General features: G+C 33.1%; 1 protein-coding gene, 1 long non-coding RNA gene and 2 other non-coding genes across 5 annotated transcripts; 3 read left to right on the top strand and 1 right to left on the bottom strand.

The window, feature by feature from the left end:
• Nucleotides 1-1,510: 1,510 nt before the first annotated feature.
• Nucleotides 1,511-2,528, bottom strand: LOC148880737 (protein P21-like). The gene has a single exon (XM_088962744.1). The coding sequence runs from the start codon at nt 2,385-2,387 to the stop codon at nt 1,647-1,649; it is 741 nt and encodes a 246-aa protein (XP_088818870.1). The 5' UTR covers nt 2,388-2,528; the 3' UTR covers nt 1,511-1,646.
• An 8,076-nt stretch (nt 2,529-10,604) lies between these two features.
• On the top strand, nt 10,605-19,392 carry LOC148880734 (uncharacterized). Of its 2 annotated transcripts, XR_016104644.1 has the most exons (4): nt 10,605-11,247; nt 14,900-14,979; nt 18,727-18,961; nt 19,262-19,392. It is a non-coding gene; the product is annotated as an uncharacterized LOC148880734 (long non-coding RNA). The 2 variants fall into 2 exon arrangements; XR_016104643.1 differs by lacking the exons at nt 18,727-18,961; nt 19,262-19,392 and adding an exon at nt 15,107-15,383 and having other exon boundaries at nt 10,673-11,247.
• On the top strand, nt 10,803-10,895 carry LOC148880736 (small nucleolar RNA U61). Its single transcript, XR_016105964.1, has one exon. It is a non-coding gene; the product is annotated as a small nucleolar RNA U61 (small nucleolar RNA).
• On the top strand, nt 11,060-11,146 carry LOC148880735 (small nucleolar RNA snoR14). The gene has a single exon (XR_016105997.1). It is a non-coding gene; the product is annotated as a small nucleolar RNA snoR14 (small nucleolar RNA).
• Nucleotides 19,393-25,228: the final 5,836 nt, after the last annotated feature.

Genomic DNA, 25,228 nt, shown 5'->3' with positions numbered 1-25,228 from the left:
ATGTGTAAAATATTATATAATATATTATTAATAATATGTCATAAAATACCTATCAATTTATCAAAGTCTGGATTTGGGCTCGGGCTTGGGCCTAGTATTTTTCTGTTTTTTCTGTTTTTAAAGAGGTAAAGCTAGGCCCAGCCCATGAACAGATCTACTTGCAGATTTGAGTAATTTAGGGCCTGTAATTTTTTATAAGGCCAACAAAATTCTGTATGAGAAATAAGCATTGAAGCTCTTTACGATGGACTCATCCCCAACATGTGATATCCCTTTAATGAATTATGACCAATTGACCAGTGTGAAACCTATGATTGTGTTTGGTTGCAGTGCAAATCTACAATAGAGTTTAAATGGATGGGATGGGATTAATAGGCTGAAGTATTGTAAATAATGGTTTAACTTTGCTTCAGACTTGACCTGGTCTCGTTTGTTTGTGAGCAGTTAACTCTGGCGGGCCTGGCTTGTGCTTTTGTCAAAATTTAAATGCTTTTGTCAAAATTTAAATGGCTCCGGCTTGAGGCCCAAACCGGATGCCTTGTAAAATGCTAACTTGGGCCAACCCGAATTGCACAAAAGTAAACCTGCAAGTAAAATGTGTAGTTCCACCTTATAGGCAAGAGAATGAAGGAAGAAGAAAGGTTATTTCTTTGGGAGGAGTGCAAATGGAACAATAAGTACACATTTTTTTATCATGTAAGAGTGCATATTATTGTCACCAACAAATAGATGTGAACCCGAATCTGGTGCAAAATTTAAATCTGATTCAGATCTGCGCTGCAACCAAAGAACGTCTAAATACTGAACACTAGACCAGACGTAAAGCAATCCTGGTGCTCCCGTCAATATATTTGTATTTGGATTTTGGAGGGTAAACCTCTAACCTGAGAGGGTGTTGGGTTTCTCTTATTATTTTTCAGTCAATTAATTAGCACGGTTGCTAGTCATTTCATAGAGATTTGTTAAGCATACAATATTTTTCCTTCAAACCAAATACAGCCTTAAAGATCCGTTGTTGAATATTTGCCCACGCCTAGAAGTCTATAACGTCAACTCCAAGAACAGGACAAATTTTAGTTTTTATTTTTGGACAACTCTAGTCTAGAGTCCCAAAATTGAGATAGTTTAGCTAACTTAGGGCCCGTTTGGTGTGTGGTCTTTCAGTTGTTTACAAACTGAAAATACCAATTTTTGGTCTATTTCCGTTGAGCATGCAAAAGATTTAGCGACTAAAAACTGAAATGCTGAAAGGACATGAAAATTCAATTTGGGGCTGATTTCGTAAAGTTCCAAATGAAGCCTTTTGTGTTTTTTGTGTTTTATTCTCACGCCAAAAGATACATGGAAAGACTTGCAAAATAGGCCCTTACACTTAACGCAAGGTGAATGCATCTTTTAATTGTTAGAACTATCGGAAGATTTAAAAAAAAAAGACACACCAAACAGGCTTAACGAAACATAGTTGCATTTGGAAATTATGTAGATCGTAATTTGATCAACACAGATGAGCTATAGAAACACACTCTGATAATCTGATTCATTGGCTCTTGAAAATATGATATTATGACCGATTACAGAGGCACATGTGCACAAGATCTGCAAATGCATGGCTTTTATTATGGTAATTGCCTCTGGTGTTTGAACCCTTACTCACCGGCGGATTCAATTATGGCATCGGAGGTCACATTCATGGCATAGAGATGAGAAGAGCCTCGTGGGCAGAAGATAACCCTGTAGTTAGTACCACCAGGGCAGGTGAAAGTGCTGGTGGGGTCATCCTTGGGGTAGCTATAAGCATCTGGGCACCTTTCCTTGAAGAACCTGGACAATGGGGTCGGCCCACAGCTCCCAGAGTTGCAGCAGTACTCATCGGTCTTGTATACGGTGCATGGATTGTTACAACCTCCAGGGGCCCGTAGTTGGGCAGGGCATTGGCCTATTATATCAGCTGTGCATTTGATCCCCCGGCAACCACCACTAGTCGGGCTAAAGTCCATGGGGATGTTAAATCCATCGACCAGAGAGATGTCGAAGAAATCCAAGTTCATGAATTGATTCAGTGCGAATTCAGCTAAGGTGTTGGGCGGGGAACCATAGCCTTGGCATTGGAGAAGCCCACCACAATCACCAGTCTGACACCATCCCCGGCCGCTTCCGTCAAAGTTACAATTGGTTCGGCCCCAAATGCGTGCCCCTGCTGTTCCTGCTGCCACGTTAAGGGTCCACGACTGGCCGGGTTCGAGTCGCCGGCCACCGCCTGGTGAAGCAGCAGCCCAGACTGTATAGGGACATTGGTTTTGGACCAGAAATGTGGCTGCCTGGGTGAGGGCGAAGACGAGACCAGAAAACAGAAGGAAGAAGATGGGGAGTTTACTTGGGAAGCCCATCTTAAAAGCTCTTGTATCTTTGTATGCTTGTTTGTTTGTCTGTGAGCTGAGACTGAGAGGGCTTTTATAGAAGCAGGTGGTGCCTCTGGCCGTGGCGTGGTCTGGAGTTTGCTCGAAGATGCGAATAAAAGTGTGCACATTTTGTTGACTTGAGGTTGATGACGCATAGAAGATAGGGAAGAGATATCAAGGTTGCTTGCTAAACGGACTATCGACCAGGTCCAGCACTTGGGCAATAAAGCAAATACAAAGTGGGCGGCTGAGACCTGAGAGGGTCTTCACTCTTCACAGATTAACAAGCAGCTTGGCTGGCCGGGCAGCTACGCCACCGACACCTGGGCTCCCGTTGAAAATTTTTGTCTTTGTTACGGCCTTACGGGCAATGAGGTGTTTGTTTGGGGCTGCCCGGGCAGCCGGCTGAGCATTCTTCATCTGTCGGCTTGTTCATATAAATTGGGTTCAAATTTTGGAGTAATACAAATCAATTCATTTGTCCTTTCGAAATTAATGGTGGAGCCCTGTATAATAATATTTATTTTCTGGGTAATGATACCTACTTAACTGTTTTTCAAAGCTGCTTTTCTGTTGTCCTGTGGATAAGTCTAAGGTTCTTTTAAACATGGGCGACGTGGCTGTTTATCCACCGTTGAACCTCCTATGTGTGATATGTGGATTGTTTTCTTAAAAATGTGGACTTTCTTGATGGTCTTTGAATACAAGCACCAAGCAGCCTCCTTGCCTAACCTCCTTTAATATGAATTTTTTATTGTATATTATTATAAATTCTACGTTACCTGATTTTTTTTTGTATATAATAAATTAATAAGGACACCTAATTTGTTAAGATGTCTTTGTGTAATCTATTAAGGAAGAATCCAGTAATATTATGTATAGACATATAAATGAATTACTTAAATAAAAAAACAAGGGGAATGATAAATAAAATATTTAGTGTAAAGACAAACAAACCATTTTTGTTGGTTATAACAAAAATTAAAACATATGGGTGTTTTTGTCTTTTGACATATACTTTAATGAATGGTTTAATTTGTAATCCCTTGTATAAAAAAAAGGTATAATTGGATGTGTTCAAATTATTGCCCTAAAAATTTGGGGAGATAAAAGGTAGCCTACAACTTGCATATAGGGCCTGAATGATAGCTTGACCCCATGAATTCTCTAAAGCTATTCTCGAATATATGAACTCACCTTATCGGAATTTTTTAAATTTTTTATTTTTTATTCCATCTCATTTTTTAAATAACCAATGAGATGCACTTTTCCAATAACCTAAATAATCTCTTCTCCTAAAACTTATCATAAACTAACTTCTCAATTTTATCTAGAATTATCTCTAATTCCTATTTATCCCGTCCCCTACTTTTTATCTATATCTATCTAAAGAAAGTTTGGATTAAAAAATTAAAAAATTATTTAAATATACTAAAAAAATTATATAATCACTTTAAAATATTTATTAAAAACACAAAAAATAATTTTATATTTCTACAAAATATATCATGAAATTATGTACTAACAATTTAAATTATGTTTTCCTGGATTATCAATTCAAATGTTTTTCAAATATTTAATAATATGTAATAGATTTAAATTAATAAAATTCAAATAAAAAAATTGTAAATATTTTATAGAATATTTAAATATTTAAATAACTAAATATTGATCATAACTATATTTTAAATAGTTAAAATGACGAAATTATCTAATAAATAATTTTATAATTTTACAAAATATATCACGAAATTATGTACTAACAATTTAAATTATGTTTTTCCGGACCATCAATTTAAATGTTTTTCAAATATTTAATAATATGTAATAGATTTAAATAAATAAAATTCAAATAACAAAAAATTTAAATATTTCATAGATTATTTAAATATTTAAATAACTAGAGATTTATCATAACTAGATTTTAAATAGTTAAAATAACAAAATTATGTAATAAATTAAAAAAATTTCTTTAAAGTAGAAAAATAATTATAACATAATATTGAAATTAATAATAATTTAATATATTACAAAATTAATAACAAAATTATGTAATAATAGTATAAATTATGATTTTTTGGATAATTAGATTCAATAAATAATTAATATTTTAAAATTTAAATATTTTACATATTATTTAAGTATTTAATAAATTTATAAAAATTCTCTAAAATAGAAATATAATTATAACATAATTCGAGAAAATAGCTTTAAAATTTAATATTTATTAATAATATTTTTAAACTCTTAATCTGTATTTATATATAATTATATATACTAAAACTAATATTTATTGTATTTTAGTAATTATTTATTGTTTTTTGTGGTAAATGTATTTTCAATGATTATGTATAAATTTATTTTGTTTTATTATTTAATAGAAAACTTTCAATAACTATTGGATATTAAACTACTATTATTGAAAATTTTTAAATTTAATTTATTGTACTTATTGTATTTTTTGTATTTTTATTATAACTTATTGTTTAATATTTATTAGAAATTAAACTATTATTTGAGATTATACTATTTATTGACTAAGTTAATATATTTTTAGTACTTATTATATTTTTTCATTATCAATATATTTTCAATAATTGTGTATTTCCGCTATAAAATTTCAATAATTATTGGAGATTAAACTATTGTTATTTATTAGAGATGAGACTATTAATTTAGTTGAAATTATGAGTGTTCATGAGTTGGTTTGGTTCGGCCGTAGGTTATTTGGCCCACTTAAGTTGAATCGGTTTGGGTCAATTTTTTGGTTTGGTCAGTCAGTTCAAAAGATTTAAACTTAAAAAATAAATTTATTTTTAAAAATTATAGTGCAATTATTAAAAAATAAATTTATAAATTAGATTTATGATATAAAACATTTTAGATTAAGAAATATGAGAAATTTCTCACCTTTTCATATTAAAATTTATATTTAAAATATAATATATTAATATCCATGGTTAGGTCGTTCGATTTTGGATGGTTTACAAATGACCAAAGTGAAATTGATCCAACTTGGTCGAATTGGAAAATTTTTTAACCAAAGCCGACCTAAAATATATACTAGAAAACCGACCAACTCTAGTTGAGTTGATCGGGTTGGTCAGTTTCATCAATTTGATGAATAAACCTAACTAAAATTAATTATTGTTATTTTTGTATTATAAAAAAATTATTAAAAGTAGTATAATAAATATGAATAATAATTAATTATTTAAGTAGTTGAAAATATAAAATAATTGTATACTCTTATGTGATTCTATTAGGGTCATCTACTATAACACATCTTATAGTTTTATATATTTATTTAAACCTACCTTATAGTTTTCATTTTATTAAAACACCCCATATATTTTACAACTTATTTACTTAATCAACCTTTCATTAATGAGTGTTTGTTTTGCCATTAGGCCCATGATTTTTGTATTCCAAAAATACCCCTAACACTTTTTTTTTGTACAGAAAATAAAATTAACCAAATATAGCCAATAGAGTGGTTTCCCATGTCTTATAAATGGCAAAAATGGTATTTTTTTATTTTATTTTTATTAATTTTTTTTAAATGAACATTAGGGTCAACACTGTCATTTTCCACTGTCATGTAATGAAAGATTGATTAAATCCATTGCAAATTATAAGTGGTGTTTTAGTAAAATTTTAACTATAGGGTAGATTTTAGTAAATCCATGAAACTATAAGAGGTGTTTTAGTAAATGACCATTTCTGTTATTTAGCTTTCGCTTAATAAATCCCATGTATCGCACGGGTCCCCGCTAATAATATTTAAACCTTTGTGGGTCTTACTAAGAAATGATTTAAGTGTTCATAATTTAATTTTGCAATAGATGTGGCATTCAATAGAATAGGATGGTGAAATGGGATTTATGTAAGGGGCGTCATATAATTAGGATAAGGCTTGGATAATGATGATGATGATTACTCGATTACAGTAAAACAGTAGTTATTGGTTCAATCTCCAAAAGTTTTTTTTTTTTTTTAATGTTATTCATGATATGAAATATCAAAGTCATTCTTTAGTTTGATTTCTTAATGAAGTTCAACTTTGCAAATTATTCTAAATTGTGATTTAGAATGCACTGATCCAGAATATTAACAAACCAAAATTGGGTCTACGCATATATGATTGAACCTGATCTGTTTGCTGTGCTATCTGTGATTGAAAGTACATAACGTATCATGTCTGAGATGAATGGTGCACGGTGCATTTGTAAGCGCTCAGAAGAAAACAATTTTAGGGGTAACTTCATCTGAATGTGATATTGCCATCAGTAACTGGACGTATTAGGTCAGAATTGCTCCCTTCAAACAACCAACTGTTGAAATTTAAATGGACTTCTGAAGTCAAGGTTCAATGGGCTTACTTGAGCAACTCCTCGATTGTATAATGAATAGGAAAAAAAGAAAAAAAATTAAGAAAATGCTCCTACCACAGATAATATACTGTCAATCCTACCAGCTCTGGTGGTTCTTTACCCAATTACTACTTAAAATTTTAGAAAAAATTAAAAAAGAAAAAAAAAGAAAGACAACTAAAAGGGCCAATGCATGCAATTACCAGGAAAGAAATTTGTTGCAGCATTGAGTTTCAGAAGAATAGAGTCCTCAGGGTTGAAAATGTGGTCATGGTGTGTATGTTAAGCCGCCATTGATGCACCAAGCACCATACATATTTAGGTAGCACTTGGGCGGGACTGGGTTGGGTTGAGAAGCCTTTAAAATTTGATACTGTGGCCCAAGCCCAATGCAGCGGAAACTCTCACGTAACTTTCTTAGGGCTTTTCCTCAATGGGCCTAGCTCATAGAAAAAGGAGATAAAGTAATAAAAACAAGGTCATTTTCCAATATGGGGTCTTATTAGGAGGGGTAGATCGGATAGGTTCCCCTATACACTGATGCATGTCTCATTTAGATATATTAAGGCCTTTGTTCGTTTTTCATAAAGTCAATTACCAAGGCAAATGTTTTCTAGGAAATACTTATTTAGGTAAGTTCACTTATTCATGTTCTTTTGATTCCCTTATAAATTCTATAATGATTTTTTTATTCATAAAAGAATAATGTTAGAATGGGCAAACTTGTTCCATTATGTTTTGTAACATTTTCCCTAAGTGGGAAAGTTAATTACCCACACGAGAGATGGGTATATCCAAGGAAACTATCTTTACTGCGGGACCCAGAGCTAACCAAAAAACATTGTAAAGTTGGTCAATGGATAACATTTTAATGTTAACTAACTTCTCCCCTCCAATTTCCCAAAAAATGAATGGAGCCTAAAATATTATCTATGTGTTTAGTTCCGTTTATGTTTATTGAGTAAATGGTGCCACATAGGTGCCCCGTCAGCAAATGCCTCATTAATTGTATTCGTATGTATTGATGTTTGCAAAAGCAAACATCGATTTATGTGTACCTCTCCCGAAGCTTCATTTTGGAGCTTCCTAAAATGGGTAGATGTTTATTGGCACTTTGTTGATGTGGTGCCTAATGGCTCCTATGTGTCATAAATGCCCTCATTAATTGCTTTTCTCGATTTTAGAGTCATACAAGTACAAAATGTTTACTCAATAAATGTAAATAGAACCAAACACCCTCTATACTTACTTGTTCAAATCAGAATGATAGTTTTTCAAAAAAGAAAAAAAAAATATATATATATATATATATATATATATATATATATCAGAATGGTAATTATGATCTTTAAATGGAAAACCAAAAATATAATTTTATTTACTATATCAAATAAGAAACTTCAGCCACTATCTAGGGGGTGTTCAGTTAGTACATTAACTGGTTTGTCCCAAAAGAGACATAGATTCCATTCTTGCAACTACCAACTTTGGGGTTGGGGGGTTTAGTATTTCAAAAACCAATAAAAAATATATCATTTGTAAATAAATTAATTTTTAAAACAAAACTAAAAATCATGTGCTTGAGTTTCTAGTTTAAATGACATTTTTATCTAAAACTAGTATATGTGTACGTGCTTTACAGATGATAAATTTTGTGATGATGATAGTATACAATATTTTTCCAAAATCTATACATTTTTGTTATATTTTTCTTTATAAAAAATATTCTTATTTCTCACATTTATTATGATTCATTAATATATAAATATGCTCAAATGTTTTTTACATAATTTATATGTTTGTTGTATCTTTTTGTATTTTTGTCTTTTCAAAATCTTATTATTTGATTATGATGTAACGAGTTGACATGTTTGACTTGAAATGTTGAATTGATCTACCACCAAATAGAAAAACAATTTCCCTTTTGGGTTAATTTTGAATTTATATTTATTTGTATCATCAATAAAAAGTTAAAAATAATTCTTATCTATCGTGTCTAATTTTTAATATGATTATATAAAATATTAGAGATGTCTCCAAATGTTTTCTATAGAGTTTATATCTTTTCATATATTTTGTATTTAACTTTTATTATTTAATTCTGAAATCAATAATTGAAACATATGACCCTAAAGGTTGAACTGTTGACCTACCACCTGAAAAATAATTTCATTTTTGGGTTGGTTTTAAATTTTAAATTTTATTCCTAACATAAAAAAGTAACTATTATTCTTCACCACTATCTTTCTTTAATGTGATTAATATAAAATATTATATAGGTACCAAAATGTTATTTACGATTTTTTTGTATTATTCAATAAAGCTTTTTTATTTTTCTATTTTTTATTTTTTATTTAATTATGATATCAAGGATTGACATATTTGACTCAAAGGGTCCGTTTGGTTGCCGAGAAAGGATGGGACGAGAAGAGATGGGATGAGAAAGGATGGGATGGGAAGGGAGAATTTATTTTCTCATTCCTGTCACACTATGTTTGGTTGTTGAGACTAGTTATCCCATAAAATTTGTTCTTAGTGTTTGGTTGTTAAGACCAGTTATCTCACCCAAAACTAGAAATTACTTGCAATTTGCATAACCTGCTTTGATTCATGAGGTTTCAAATTCCTCCTTTTGCTCCTTGCAATTGACAAAAAGGTGCAACCTAGATAGGTTTGATGGAGAAATTACAATAATGCCTCTATTTGAGAAAGAACAAATTGATTTCTTTATGGGATAGATCAAAACCAAACCCATATAAGTTTGATAAAGAAATAACAATAACGCCTTGGATAAATTTTAAGAAGAAATGGCAATCTCAACAAGTTGATTTCTTTTCGGTAATATAAAAATCCTCAAAGAGAACAGTCTATACCTATGAATTTACTAGATTGTTAAATCCAAAAAATAATGAAAACCTACTTAAAACTTATTTTTGTACTTAACCAAAATAACTAAACCTAGCAGCGTCTCTCTTCCATTCAACCGGAACCAGCAATTAGAAGCTACTCTGTTTACTCAAAAACCTTGTAGTCTCTACCGGAAACAAAAGACTCGTCGGAGTCAATTTCTCATTGAAAAAATGAAGACAAAAATACCTTTCTATGATGGAATGGGTAGGGCAAGTATCATTCTAGAATGGAACTTACTTCCATCGAAATCTATTTTGTCAGAAAATCCTGAAAGATGATTATCTAATTATTTACCATTTGGAGATCTGAAGCTCAACTGGGGAGAGAGAGAATGAAAGGCATAGGAAAGAGAGTTCACGATGGAAAAAGTTATGATATATGAATAATAATTAACCAATAAACTAGAATCTTAAATGTGGTAGTGAATAAGGTCTTATTTATCAAAATTCATGGATGCTTTTTGATTGGTCAAAACGTCATCCATACCATATCTTTCTTGCATCATAGATTTTCCCATATATATATTGCATACAAATTTACATATACAAATAAATATGTGTATAATTTTAGAATGGGTTCATTGACGAACCTGAGCCCAACCTGAGTCCAAACCTAATCTGAGTGCATCATAATATAGTGGGGCTAAATTCAGGTTAAAAAGATCTTGTTTGACATCGGGTTTGGTACTTAAGCCCAAATTTTAGGATTGGTCCCGGATTGACTATAAACCCGACCCAACCCGCCCGACTTGCACCCCTACCTCCATCTTCCCTTATATTCCCGGTCAATTGGACAGACCAGATTACAGTGTAGCCTGCAGAATATGCCAAATAGACGATCCCGTGATAAGTGAGGTGAGAAGATGGCAAGTCGGCAATTCATTGATAGTTGATATCTTAGGGTTTTGTGAAAGTAGGGATTTAGCCGATTAGGGTTTCAGTCGACTTCTATCAACTATAAAAATACGACTACCTCTCTCTCCGTCTCGTTGCAATAGCTTCTATTCTCTGCCTTTCGGAGCCTCTCTGCTTCGGCGTCCTCTGTCTTTGTTCCTCCTAGCCGAGTTTTGAATTTTCTGTTTTTGTTGAATTTTATTTTTTTGTATCATCAATTCCGGTATTCGCTATGATGAAGATTTACGTTTGTGTACCAAAGGCGGTCTCTTCGGAGCCGTCGGTGACGGCAGCACAACCCTCTAAGAAGTTCTGAGCGGATATGTATCTTGTTCTCGTGTTTCTCTTCCATTGTTGTAGTCTTGTATTTGCCCTAATTTGTTTTTCTGGTTCTGATCTGGGTTACCTTCTGATTGTTCCCTACTCTCTTTAGTTTCCTTATTTCAAAACACTGTTAAAGGTGTGTTGATGAATGTTGGAGAAGACGAGGTGACGATGAAATTCATGGTCTGTCAATCCACTGAAATTATTAGTGTGATGTTAATCATGAATCCCGACAGGTTCTGATCGTTTTCTCCACAACAACCAACACCTTGAATTCAAGTTTAGAAGTTTGGAGGTCTATCATACTAAGATTTACATATTTGAAGAGGTGACTCAAGAACTGCACAGGCAAGTTATTGATCTCCCACTTGTAGTTTTTTATCGAGCAACTGTTTTTGATGGCCTTATTGTTAGAAAAGTTTTCTTTATGATTTCAATCGTTTTATTTGAAGATTTAAAGAATTATAAAGGGCTAAAATGTTGTTTGATTGATTCTATCAAATCAAATCACTAATTTTGACGGAGAGGTTTTAGTCCTATTTTTAACCGGAGGGAAGGTGTAAGTATTTATCACATAACCCAACGGAGGTTCTATTACCCTTTAATTAACGATGAAAATTGCACCAAATACCAAATAAGAAAAGAGGGTAAATTTATGATGCCGAAAGGCATCATACCGGAAAGCTTTTGACAAATCACAGCCCTTCCTGATTACCAATGGTGCCGAACTGCCCGTTGTTTCTTTCTATGGTAGTAATTTTTTGCAGTATCATGCATTTCGGGCATCATAGTCGAACCCAAAAATAATAAGTAATATTTGCCGTGTGTTCCATAATCCATTGAACAGCTTAAATGGGTTAGTGGATTAAGCCAAGATATCTGATCCTGATCCGGGTTTGAAAAACTTTCTTTGTTATTGAATGATTCTCACTATTTTCCCGTTCAAAATTTAGATCGTATCAGTGGCCTCCTGATATGCCTCCTAAGGGGTGTTGCAGGGTGTAACTTGGTTTTTACGGGATAGATGGGCCTTAAATCAATTATTTTGAATCAATTTGAAAAAAAATATATGCCAATAAACCCCAGTCGGTTGGGTTGCATTGGCCATATTTTAAACCTTGATAATATGAAATATTTGCATCAAAACCTCCTTTTATATATGTTTTCAATCCAATTGTTTCCTATCAATATGGGCCACTGTCATGGACCTGGGCATAGCCCAACACGACCTATATAATATATAAATTTTCATTAATTATTTTATTTTATTTTAAATATGCCTTTCATGTATTGGTTCGCCCCGGCCCATCTAAGCTCATGCCTTGGTTGTGTGGGGTCTGCCCTCTAGAGACTACCAGTTCCCACCCATCGTAGATCTTAAACAGAACTCAAAGTCTCAAACGTTCAACTTCAAGTTGCTTTAATTCCTTCACGATTTATCATTTCTGGTATATTATATAAGCAACTTTTTGTTTTGTGGTAAGAACTCAAAAGTTGCATTTGGCACTTCTTATTTTAAACAATATTCTTAATCCAAATGTTGAACTATTGAATTTTTTCTAAATAGTAAAATAATTTTATTTTTAGTCAGTTTTAAATTATGTATTTCATTTTTATTATTAATAAAAATAATTCTTGTTTATTATACTTATTGTTTTAATTTGATTAATAAAAATATTATAAATGCATCTATTTTTTTTTTTTTTTTTTTTATAGTTGGACAAAGAATGATTTTGTTTTTGATTAAGTTTTAAAATATATGGGTTTTTATGTTAAGAATATTGGTATAGATCTAATTAATAGCATTTATTAATAAAAAATAACTTAGATATAGGATTTGATAAAAGAAAATGGGAGTTAATAATTTAAGTATAAGACGAGAAGGGATTAAATGGGTGTGAGAAGTAACAATTGAGGTTATATTTTTAGCCCTTACTATTAGAGATGGGTTTTTGGACTAAATGCACAATTATGAGCATTTTAATAACCATTCAAATTGACATTAAAACTGTAATAAAATAATTTTTATGCCTTTTGTTAAACAAAAAAATAGAAAATAATTTTAGTCCGACATTGCAATCTCACTTTTATATAATATAGATATACCCTCTATTAACCAACAATAGAGTTTTTCAAATGAATATCAAATTTCTATATGATTGAATTACCTAAGTTTGTCGATGGATCAAGTAGACCTGATAGAAATCAAACCAAATCAATACAATGATACGGGGTTTGGGTTGGAGTCATATGTCCAATAAGATTTGGGTCATGATCTATTTTTGTTGTTCTGAACCAATTAAAACCCAAAATGACTATATATATTATCATGTGTATGTATATTCCTATATTACAAAATACCCTCAATCGAATACATATTTGATATACTTGCATTATTGTCATGTTTGACGTCCAAATGTGTCGATTTAATAAATAAGTTGGTTGGCTTAAAGAATAAATAAGTGGATTTATTGTCAAGTTTTATGTAATAGTTGTATCTGTTATTCTGTAAATTCATATATGGTCTTATTAGGTTATAGACTCAATAATGCTTATGTTACAGGCTAGGGGTGCAAGTCAAACGAGTTGGCTGGGCTTAATGCTCGACTCTGAGGTCAAGCCCATTTTTTCCAACCCAAGCCCAACGACTTGGGTTGGTTAATGAACCTACTTTAAAATTTTACATATATTTATGTATACAGATGTGTATGTCAATAGTTAAATATGTATAAAAATGTGTGTATAATATATACACACACAAATATGTATTTATATAAGTATACCATATAAAATTTTGAACTGGGTTCAGTAATCCAGCCCAAAAAATAAAAAAACACGATTTCTTGGACTTGAGCCCAATAAGAGGACCGAAAATCAAAGCCCAATAATTATCTTTGAAATTTTAGTGTAAATTATTATTTTACGGAACTTTATAACAATAATTATTATTGGAATTTTATTGCTGATAATCATTACAAAATTAATTATCATTGGAATTTACATTTTCAGAAATTTATTAATGTAATTTTATTAGTGTAATAATAATTATTAAGTTACATTAATTTTTATAGTAAAATTTCTTATTTTCAAAATACTGTAATTACAGTAATTTTAAAATAACTGTAATTCCAATAATATTTTTTAATGTAGTTAAATTAATTATTTTTTCAAAACAGTTATTACACTAATAATTATTATTGGAATTTTGATGTAGTAATTAAATAGAGTAATCATTATAATAAATATTTTACTTTAGTTACAATTTCTTAAAATTAATTTTATTACGCTAACAATTAAATTGTGTTATTTCCAGAAAAATTACTAGAAATCAATGAATATACAAAATTTTCAACCAATAATTTTTTTATAAATGTCATTTAAAATTATTTAAAAATTATAAAATTGAAAACCAAATTCAACAATTATAGCTGCAGGAAAGAGTTGGTGTAGTTTGCAAATTGGCAAACAAAATATCACAATTTTGGAAAATTTTGGAGAAGAAAATAAAAAAATATATTAATGTAGTTTTGGAAAATTTCTTTAAAATGTAGTAAATAATTATTGAAAAATATTGGAGTATTTTGGAAATTTGGGAATTTTTATTACATTTGATAGGTTTTGGAAAATTATTTAAAAATTGTGTGATTTTCATTTAAAATTATTAAAGATAAATTACTATTGGTAAAGGAAAACATTAATTTGAACCAATAAAAACAAATTATTTCAGTTATTAATATAAATTAGTATAATATTGGAAAATTTTAGAAAAGAAAATTATTAATTAACTATTATTGAAAAATAAAAGATAAATTAGTGTAATTTTGTAAACAATATATTTAAAAAGAAAATAAATTATTTAATATATTTAAAAAATCAATAATTTAGTATCTATACTTTTGGAAATGTACCAGTAGCTGACATTCAATATGTCCTTTTGATCCTTTTTACCAGCAAATTAGACATTGGGTGTGAAACGGACTTTAGGTTACATGGACTTTAGGTTACATGGACCGGTGATCTTGGACATTCATGAACCTCACAAAAGCTAACCTATATAAAGGCCCCTCATACCCTCATAAGGTACGTGCTATTTTGCTCTCTTACTTACAAACAATCTAGCTCGCTATAATACTTTTCACTAACTTAAGTATTGGAGTGCCCACACCGGGTAAAGCACCCCGGGACATCTGATATTGTCTTTTTGCAGTTTGACTGGCCACATAAGCAGACCGATATCCAAACTGCCATCGAACAAGAAGCGACCAGATCCAGCTATATCAGTACCATTATTCAAAATCAACTTTTTAAAGGACATGTTTCATTTTTTTAAGAGAGAATAAACAAAAAAAAAGAACCCTAAAACCAACCCCATAAGATCATCGTGAATCCATTGACCAGGCAACCATGACAGTCTGTGGGCTAATTCTACCTAGTACTCATATGGGAAATTAAGATCGTTTTAATTTCAACTCCTGATTCGAGCTTCATTCAATATGCTACACTATCATGAGACAATTCAAAGTCGTGGTATGATCATATAAATCAAATAACCAATGAAGTGAAAATAAACTAAATAGCTTAATACAACGACGTTTTAGAGTATAAAGCGACACATGTGGGCAGACTACGGGTCAGACAAAATCCTCTGTCGTCCACCGATGGACATAAGTTGTACTCTGTTGTCTGATTTGAACACATCCAATATGAATAACCGGACACATGCTGATTCAATGGAGTCATCATTTTAAAGCCGTCCCATCCATGGTTTTCAAAATCGGACCGGACAGTCGGATCTGAAAAACTGGGAACCGGTTATTTGACTAGTTCCGTTTTTTCCCAAAATCATTTTTTTTCTCAAACCGTTTATTTTGGTCAGTAAATTATTAAACTGGCCGGTTAATTATTTGAACTGTTTGAACGGTTTTAACAGTTTTTCAAAATTTTAAATTCTTTTATTTTTGTCAGAACGGTAACCAGACCTTTGACCGGTTAGGTCACCAGGTCGATTTTAAAAACCATGGTCCCATGTAATACATCACAACCATAAGTATAAAAATGTTATAGTTTTTTTTTTTTTTTTTTTTTTTTTATAGGAAAAATTACTTAAAATTTCCCCATATTTTTACCTCTACATAAAACCTTACTTCATGTTTCAAATACATTAATAAACAAACACATTCCATATCCATTAATTGTCTTGATGAAAAATGCAGATATAATGCTTTAAAGATATTAAAATTCCATTTTTGTCTATGAAAAACTCCATTGGAATGAAGATTTTTCGATATCTAAGTACCCCAAAAAGGTCATTCACGTTATTTAAGTTGGTTTGATAGTTCACTTCATTGAGTCAACAACAAAGGCTAAGCTGGGGTTTAACTTAAACCTCTCCTATTAGTAGAAATACCACGTTCAAGCGATATAAACAGAGGCCAATGGGCAATGGAGTTCACTATGCACATTCATAGGCATAGTTGTAATTTTAATGTCTTCATTATAAAATAATTAATGGAAGAGGTGTATTTAGGGGTGAGCATTATTTGATTAAAACCGAACCGAAATTTTTGGGTTTGGTTTTTTTAGTTTTTGGTTATTTCAGGCCCTCTTTGGGAATAGGCCCAGGGTTAGCCCAAGGTGAAAGCCCAAGTTAATAGTGAAACCCAAACTAAGCTAAACCCAACAAAATTTGGGCTGGTCCTGGGCCTAGGTGGCCTTGGTTGCATTTTAAAGTTTACTTGTTCAATGCATGCTGTTCTACCTTTTTCTTAAAAAGCCCAGCTTAAAGTTCTCTTGTTCTATGCATGCAGTTCTATCTTTTATTAGAAATCCCAGCTTAGAAGTATAATAAAACAAGACTGCAAATAAATGCAATTATTTTTACGTTTTTCTGGATGAGTGTGGACATGGGGTTTGAATTTGATCAAATACATATTCTGAAATACTCTCAGAATGTAAACAATATTGTAAATACATAAGATCCACATGCATACATGCTCAGTCGGGTTGGACTAATACTGAAAAAAAGTGTTGGGCTACAATCGGGCTGCAGGAAGTGTCAACCCAGGTTGAAGTGAAAAATGAGTTTGAAGGTCCAAACCCAAACAAGATCCCAAAATTTCAGACCAAATCAGGGTGCACGTGAGAGGCCCACTAGGCACTGGCCATACCCCAAAAAGCCTGCATATCCATAGTTTGATCCGGCAACTTCCAAATGAAGGGGTAACATGTGACCATTTTGAATCATTATGAGTACTTTTTGGCGTAGCAATTCTTCCATGATAATCCTGCAAGGTTCATGTTACTTCTATCTAATTCATGATGTCATAACAAGTGTTTGCAATTTGACACCTCTATTGTTAAACAGTAAAAATTTCAAAGCAAGGAGATGATGAAGGAAAATGATAGCAGCTATAATAGCCAAAATGAATAAGTTTTTGATCTGAGATTTTGAGTATGTGAAACAAAAATGAGCAATAAGTGTTTTGATTGTTTGGTAAGAGTTGCTTTTAAAAGCATAGCAATTCAAAGCCAAAAACACTTTTAAGCCCAAAGTGTCATAGTCTAGCTAAAATTGGGGATTGTGCTTTTGGGTTTTCAAAACAAACCCTGAAGCATATCCGGGGAAATCTCACTAAAATCCACTCCACATATTTTAATTTCATGGTACATTCATAACAATTTATAACTTCCAACACCTCCACTTATAATACCATACTCCTTTTGTATTGGCATCAATACCCCCACTGTCATTGTTCCCAATTATACGATCAAGTAAAAATTTGTAGTGTGGGAAAAACACAAATTAATAATAATTTAGCTTACGTAGGTTTCAGCAACGCAAGTAGAACTGAGCAGTGATCAACACCACCTTATAAGAGTTTTTGAGGAATTAGCAAGTGTGCACGTGATAACTTTTTTATGATGATAGTAAATAATATATTTCTAAAATTTTTTACAATTTTTTATATTTTCTTGTCTATTTATTCTTATTTGTCACACTTATTTTTGTTTAATATGATAAATATGCTATATTGGAGATGTGCTTAAATGTTTTTTTTTTTTATATTTTTTTTGTATTTTTGTGTCTTTTTAAATTTTTATTATTACTTAATTATGACATCAAAGATTGACACATTTGACTCAAAAATATTAAATTGTTGACTCACCAATTAAGGGGAAAATAACTCTACTTTTTGGCTTAGTTTTAGATTTGTACTTTATTTTTTATCATCAACAAAACCATTATTCCTCTTCACTATTATTTTTATTTAGTATGGGCAATTTATATAGTATTCAATGAATGTTAATGAAAATTAATGTTTTAAAAGACAAATTAAACTACCCCTACTGTTTAGTTTATTCATTTACTTTGCATCACCCGTACTGTTTTTCACAATTGACATTGTCAATAAGTGTTAATGAAAAAACAAAATGTCAAATTTGTCTTTCACTATTCTTTAAACTTTCAAAATAAAATCCAAATGATGAATAATTTTAGGAAAATAGAAAGCAGATCACTCCTCTGTCTCCGTCTCCACATCCGTCTCCATTTTTCTCTCCATCTCCGTCTATACCTTCTCCATTTTTCGTCTTTGCTGTCGCTTCGCTGCCTCTATCTCTATCTCTATTTTTCGTCTCAAAGGAGAACTGTTGTTGGTACCTTTGAGACATCTTCAATCTTGGAGAAGCTATTGACACCATTAATCACAAATATCGGAGGTATAAAATATAACACAATATACGCAAAATATCCAAAGGTTTAATTAGAAATGTTATAAAAGCAGCTCCTGTAATAGGCGCTATAGCTCCATTTTTTTAATCCGGCAGGTGATCCGGACTCCTGAGTCCTGACGCATGAGATGAGATAAGATAAGCAGCACGACGATGGGCTCCTTAACAGAGCGGAGCAACTGCCTTACTTCAGTTCACATGCCTTATAAAATGGGTCGGGGACGTGTGTTGTGAGTTGTGAGCTGGTTTTAGTCTCGGCGCTCTGATCAGTTCTCTTCTTTCTTTGGCTGTTCTTGCGGTTCCGATCCTTTGCGGTGCTGGTATGGCTCAGGTATTGTATCTACTTAAAAGTCTCTGTTTTTTCGGTTGAATTTCTGTAGGTTTGATTGTTTGAAGAGAATTATTTCCGATATTTAATGACACAGAATATCTAGCTTTCTGATTAATGTTGGTGCATGGAATCAATCAGAATTATGGTTTCCAATCTTGAATGGAACTCAGCTGAATGTGCTCCATGGATTTGTTTATGGTTTTATCAGAAAAGTAGCCAACAAGCCTTTCTATATATTTCCAGTCTCCACCTTATTTATTCTGTCTAACTGTGAGAATGGAACTTATGGGTTTTTGGCAGATCGAACCAGTACTGTAGAAGAAAGCAGGAGATGCGATTAATTACTGTAAGAAACTAAAGTTTGCGTAGCAAAAAAAAAAAATCTGTCTACTCTATTTGCATTCTCACTTATTTAACGTAGCCTAAATACATAATCTCCATTTCACCATCAAAATCTGTCTACTCTATTCATCTTCTTTGACTGGATTCTGGAATCCATTTTGGATAGAGTCCCACCATACTTAGTTTCCACTTCACCATCAAAATCTGGGCCCTAGCCATACATTTTCTTTGACTGGACTCTGTAATCCATCTTGTATGAAATTCTGGGCAGAGTCTGCCCCACCAAATAGCAAATAGACTTTCTTTAATTAATTGATTGGCATTCTCCTTCTTTTTAACACCTTAATTGGTTGGCACTCTTCCTTTTTTTTTTTTCACCTTCCTCTTCTTCTTCTATCCATTCCTTAAGATGCAAGTTTCTTCTCACTTGCATCTCGATCAGTTGAACAGATTTATGCTATTTCTGTTAGTGTTGACATAGAAAATGAAACTACGTAGAGTGGAAAAACACAATTTGAGATTTTACTCTTGTCTTCTATTAGTTGTCATTTAGTTGCTATGTAATGACCAAGATATCCTTTATTCCTTTTATTCCTTTGGCATTTTAAAATATCCAAAGGTATTACTATTATTATTTTTGCATTTCAACCACCCAAATATAACTCGATTAGTCTAATAATCCAAATCAAACGTCCAAATTGATCTACCTTCTTATATTTTCTTTTAACCTAACCAGGATCTATATGGAAAAATAGACTGAAATAATACATATCAGCGGGTTAATTGACCCATTGAAATACACGTAGCTCGGTCCATGACCCATAAGGCATAAGTTATCATCTGTGATGATGGAATGAGTTTGAGAAGCCACCATTCATTTATTCATTGAGAGGCACCTACCACTTTCAACATAAATTGGGCCCAATCAGTTTTTTTTGGTAAACAAATCAGTTTAAATTCATATTCCAAACATGTGTTTCTTAAGCAAATATTTGTATTGTGGTTATAAGTACTTGATCCGGTTTGGATATTTACATTATGGGAAAATTCTCAATAGCTATCTATACTTTGGGCCGAGTGTCAATTTAGTACCCGAATTTTAAAATGCAACAGTCTAGTACCTGAACTTTCATTTTGCGAAAATCTAGTACTCGAACTTTTATTTTGCGACAATCTAGTACCTACCATTAATAGACCGTCAATTATGTATATCACGTGACCTCATATGCAATTTAAGAATTTTGAAAATGTCAAAATTACTCTTAGAATCCAAAGGGCTTGCCGCTGGCCACCACCATGGCCAACGGGAGGATAAAGAATTTAAGACCATCCGTCTAAGGGTTAACATGCGCATGCTGTTATCGTGATCTTCATCATCAGTCGCTCTTGCTTTTCTCATCTTTGTTGCTCTTTGTCTGTTACTCACTTGTTTACTTCAACACTCTTGTGAGCTCCGGGAAGCTCATGGCCGGCTCAAAGAGTTAGAGTCACCACCCATTTTTAAAGGAAATGGGCCCTCATTTTCAGATTTGAAAAACTCGATTTAAGTCTTTGATAGTGACTTTGTTTTCCATGGGAAAGGCACACAACGAAGAGATTTCGAGTTCTAAGGATTGGGAGGACGGTATTAGACACCCCTCTCTCCAAGCTGTTGTAGTAGCCCAAAATGGGAGTTATTCAAGCTCAGTTTCTTTTTGAGAAAAGGAAATGGTTGCAAGAATTTCTTAAATTTGGAGGAACATGCTTTCACCTTCTCCTAAGATCGATTTTGAGGTGATGTTATCGGGTCTTAGGTACTGATTTCCCTAAGACCCTCGGCTCTCTGCCTCTATTCTTAATCGAGAATAAATTGAAAACAATGTTCTCCAACATTTTAAAACCTCAAGCAACTCAGAAAAACTAAAAAAAGACTTACCTTTTGTATGTACCTTGATGAGAGTTTTCCAGTAGCTAAAAGGACTTCAAATGAAACTTGAGCAAGGTAGAAGCTGGGCTGAACAATTCTATGTTATGTTTAAAAGACAGGGGATGAGGCTTAAGCTTGGCTTCAAGGATTACAGGATTTCAAGAAGAATGTGTGTGTTATAGAAGTTAGAAAACTGCTCTCCTCCTTCTCTCTTTGTTTCTCTAGGGACTGCTAGGCTAGTTGTTTGAAGAAGGAAGTTGTAACCTATGGCTTTTACCTAAACTTACTATAGTCATCAATAGAAGAAAATTGCCAGTGGAGAATGGTAATCCAAACTTGGATATTACTTACCTTACGACGTGAAGGGCAGGATGTCCCAATCTTTGATGCCAACCATTTACTGTAGTGTGTTCATCGACAAAAGCAATAGAAAAGTGCTCTTGATGCTAAGACTACCCGAAGCAATAAAGCCCGTCTCTACTAGGTTCTTGAAATACTATTCTCCCTGTATAATCCTTTGAAACAAAATAATCTTGATGGAATTCAAAATAGATATCATTAAATCACTCAACTAAAATGCATGAGAGTTATAAGAGACAGTAGAAGAACCGATGTGAGCAATTGGCAGACTTGTTTTGTTGCCTACTTTGACTTGATCTAAACCACCATATTCGAATTGATTTTGTAGATTTTCAGCATCGGGCGTCATGTGATGTGTGGCATCGGAGTCTGGGTACCATGTAGGATCAAAATTTGAAGAGAATCCTCCATGATAAGCAGCAGATGCAAATTCTTCAGTTTGTACATTGTTAAAGTTGAGATCATATCGTTTGTAACATTTTAGGCCCCGTGTCTAGGGTTGTTGCAAACTTGACAAATAATAGTGGAACGACCATGACCTATGCCTCCATTATCATTGAAATGACTGCTGCCCCGACTGTGACCTCTGCCTCGGCTATTTGAGAAATTTTAGTTCTGCTCTTGGGAGGACTGGCTTTTGCCTTTGTAGGAAGTATGATTGGCTGCGGGCGTGGTATCCAGAGGTTGGGTATGATGATGTTCTAGCCAAGTTTCATGACTGAATAGAATGCCAAAGACATCATCAATGCCTAATTGGTCCATTTCGGGTCGATTGGTGATAGTGGTAACAACTGATTCAAATTCTAGACCTAGTTCGACTAATACATAAAGTATAAGATCTGTAGAGATAACAGGATTGTATACAACAGATAAATTATCAAAAAGACATTTGTTTCAGTTAATGTATTTAGTAATAGAGAGTACCCTTCGTGGATCTCTTGTAGCACCTGGCTCTCTTCAGGTGGGCGAAAGCAGTGCAAGTAGGGAGCGTGAGCGACCTGCGGTACAGTTCCTCACCTATGAGTACATAGCAAGCTGATTGTCACTCCACCCTCCGAGTTGCATTACACTCTATAGGTTGATTTTGGTTCTCAGTAGTCCAGGCTGATCCCAGTTCCTTCTAAAACTCTAGATCTAGGTACCACCTCCACTATTGAGCCCATTGAGCCCAATGTTGCAGATGATATACCTAACACCATTGAGCCTCAACCCCTACCTTCAGATGACCATGACCTTCCAATTTCAATTTGTAAAGGGAAGCACCGTTTTACTTCATCTACTGCTCATTGTCTCTCCTAGATTTTCTCTTATGATGGACTTTCACAACCCTATAAATCCTTCCTGGCCTCTATTGCTATTATTCCTATTCCTAGAACAGTGCAAGAAGCTTTATTGGTACTTGAGTGGAAAGATGCAATAAAAGTAGAAATGGATGCTCTTGTCAAAAACAATACATGGGAGTTGGTTGACCAACTTGAGGAGAAGAAGTCTGTTGGGTGTATGGGTGTTTGCAATGAAATATAATGTTGATGACTCCGTAGAAAGGTATAAGGCCAAATTGGTTGCAAAGGAATTCACACAAACTTATGGCATAGATTATTTGGTAACGTTTGCACTAGAAGCCAAGATGAATACTATTAGAGTCTTATTATCCATTGCTGCAAATTTCTCATGGCCACTGGCTCAGATGGATGTTAAGAATGCATTCCTCAATGGAGATCTATAAGAGGAGGTGTACATGGAGTTGCCCCCCCCCCCCCCCCCCCCCGATTTTTATGGTGCAGAGGCAAAAGGAAGGTTTGCCAATTGAAGAAGGCTTTATATGTACTGAAACAGTCACTAGGAGCCTGGTTTGATAGATTTAGACTGGGTTTAGAAAAAATTGGCTATGTTCAAGCTCAATCAGATCACACCATTTTCTTTAAGAAAACAGACTCCTCTTTAACCTTGCTTGTTGTCTATGTTGATGATATTGTAGTAACGGGAAGTGACACTGGTGAGATTGATGCCCTCAAGCAACTTCTTCACCAAGAGTTTGAAGAAAAAGATTTGGGGGAACTAAACTACTTCTTGGGAATTGAGGTAGTTAGTTCTAAGCATGTCATCTTTATCTCCCAAAGAAAGTATATTCTTGATTTGTTGGAAGAAATTGGAAAGTTAGGAGTTAAACCAACCGACATGCCCATTGAACTAAAGCACAAGATAAGTGCAGAAAGTATGTTTTTGATTTGATTGGGGCGGTTGTATTGATGACAATAGATTTACCTCCGGGTATTGTGCTTTTGTAGGGGAAATCTTGTTTCTGAGAGTAGTAAGAAACAAAATGTTGTTGCTCACTCCAATGCTGAAGCTGAATACAAATCTATGGCTAGTGGAGTGGCTGAAGTGTTATGATTGTGATCTTTACATGATGAACTGGGTGTTGAATATGAGAAGCCTCTGATGTTGTACTATGATAATCAAACTGCAATTAACATTGCTCATAAATTGATACAACATGACAGAACTAAGCACATTGAAGTGGACCAACACTTTATCTGAGAGAGGGTTTCATCTCAAGAAGTGTGTCTCCCATATATTGCCTCAGATATGCAGCTAATTGATCTTTTCACTTGAGGGAGAGCGTAGAGGTAGTTGTTAATTGTTAGTGTGTGGGTGGTCCCACTAATATGTTTTATATATTTATTGCATGGTAGTTAGGCTAGATATATTGCTTTATATTTATTTTTGCTTCAACAAGGGTATTTATGTAACTCCACTATAGTTAAGATGCAATATATAAATACTAATCTGATGGGGTGACAATCAATTGAACCACACTCTTTCTTTCTCTCTTCCTTCTTTTCTTCTCTTCTCTTCTCTCTTTTCTTTTGTTTGTGATCTTCCTTTCTTTTCTTTTCCTATCGAATCTATATCAGGAAACAATCAATTTCTGGTCTAATTTATCCAAGTATATGCATTCATAGCTTGCTAGAAATTCATTGGTCTAATGTTTCACTCTCATTTATTAAGCATCTAAGTTTAAGAAAGTATAATAGTCTCTATACTTGGAAGGGGAATTCTCTCTTTCTCTCTCTCTCTCTCTCTCTCTCTCTCTCTCTCTCTCTCTCATTCAGTGTTAAAAATTTATGCCCATTTTTGGGAGATGACCATGACGTGTCATTCTATGCACTTATCCTTATTTATGTGCCCTAAGCATAAATTCCACATATAAGCATTATTACCACCACAAAGAATTCAGAACATGCATAAAGAATTGGGCCTAAGGTCCAAGCCTAGATTAAAACTGAGGTCAAGCCAAAATTTTCGAGTCCAAGCCTAGTCCTTGGACTAGAAACGTAAAGCCCAACCTATGTGAAATTGTGGGTTGGATCATTTCAAGCTTAGGTTAGGTCCACCCAAAGTGCATCCCTACTGCCAATAAGTTTGTAGCCAGATTAATTCATAGAATTTAGTTTAATTTCCATAGGTTTCAGAAACTTTAGTAGAGCTGAAAACCCCTTATTTTATGATATTGGATTCAGTAGCCACACCACACCATTGTGAGTAAAATACAAGGTTTTCTTTAAGGTAGGCTAAGATTCACAAAATTTCCTTAGGCTTAGTTTGGAACGATTACAATTATAAATATGTACACTGCAAATATATACAAAATAATA

This window comes from Nelumbo lutea, chromosome 1 (genome assembly GCF_056320005.1).
Source record: "Nelumbo lutea isolate HS-2025 chromosome 1, American lotus-T2T, whole genome shotgun sequence".
Lineage (NCBI taxonomy): Eukaryota > Viridiplantae > Streptophyta > Magnoliopsida > Proteales > Nelumbonaceae > Nelumbo > Nelumbo lutea.
The sequence above is the reverse complement of the archived record's forward strand: the minus strand, read 5'-3'. Positions and strand labels throughout refer to the sequence as shown.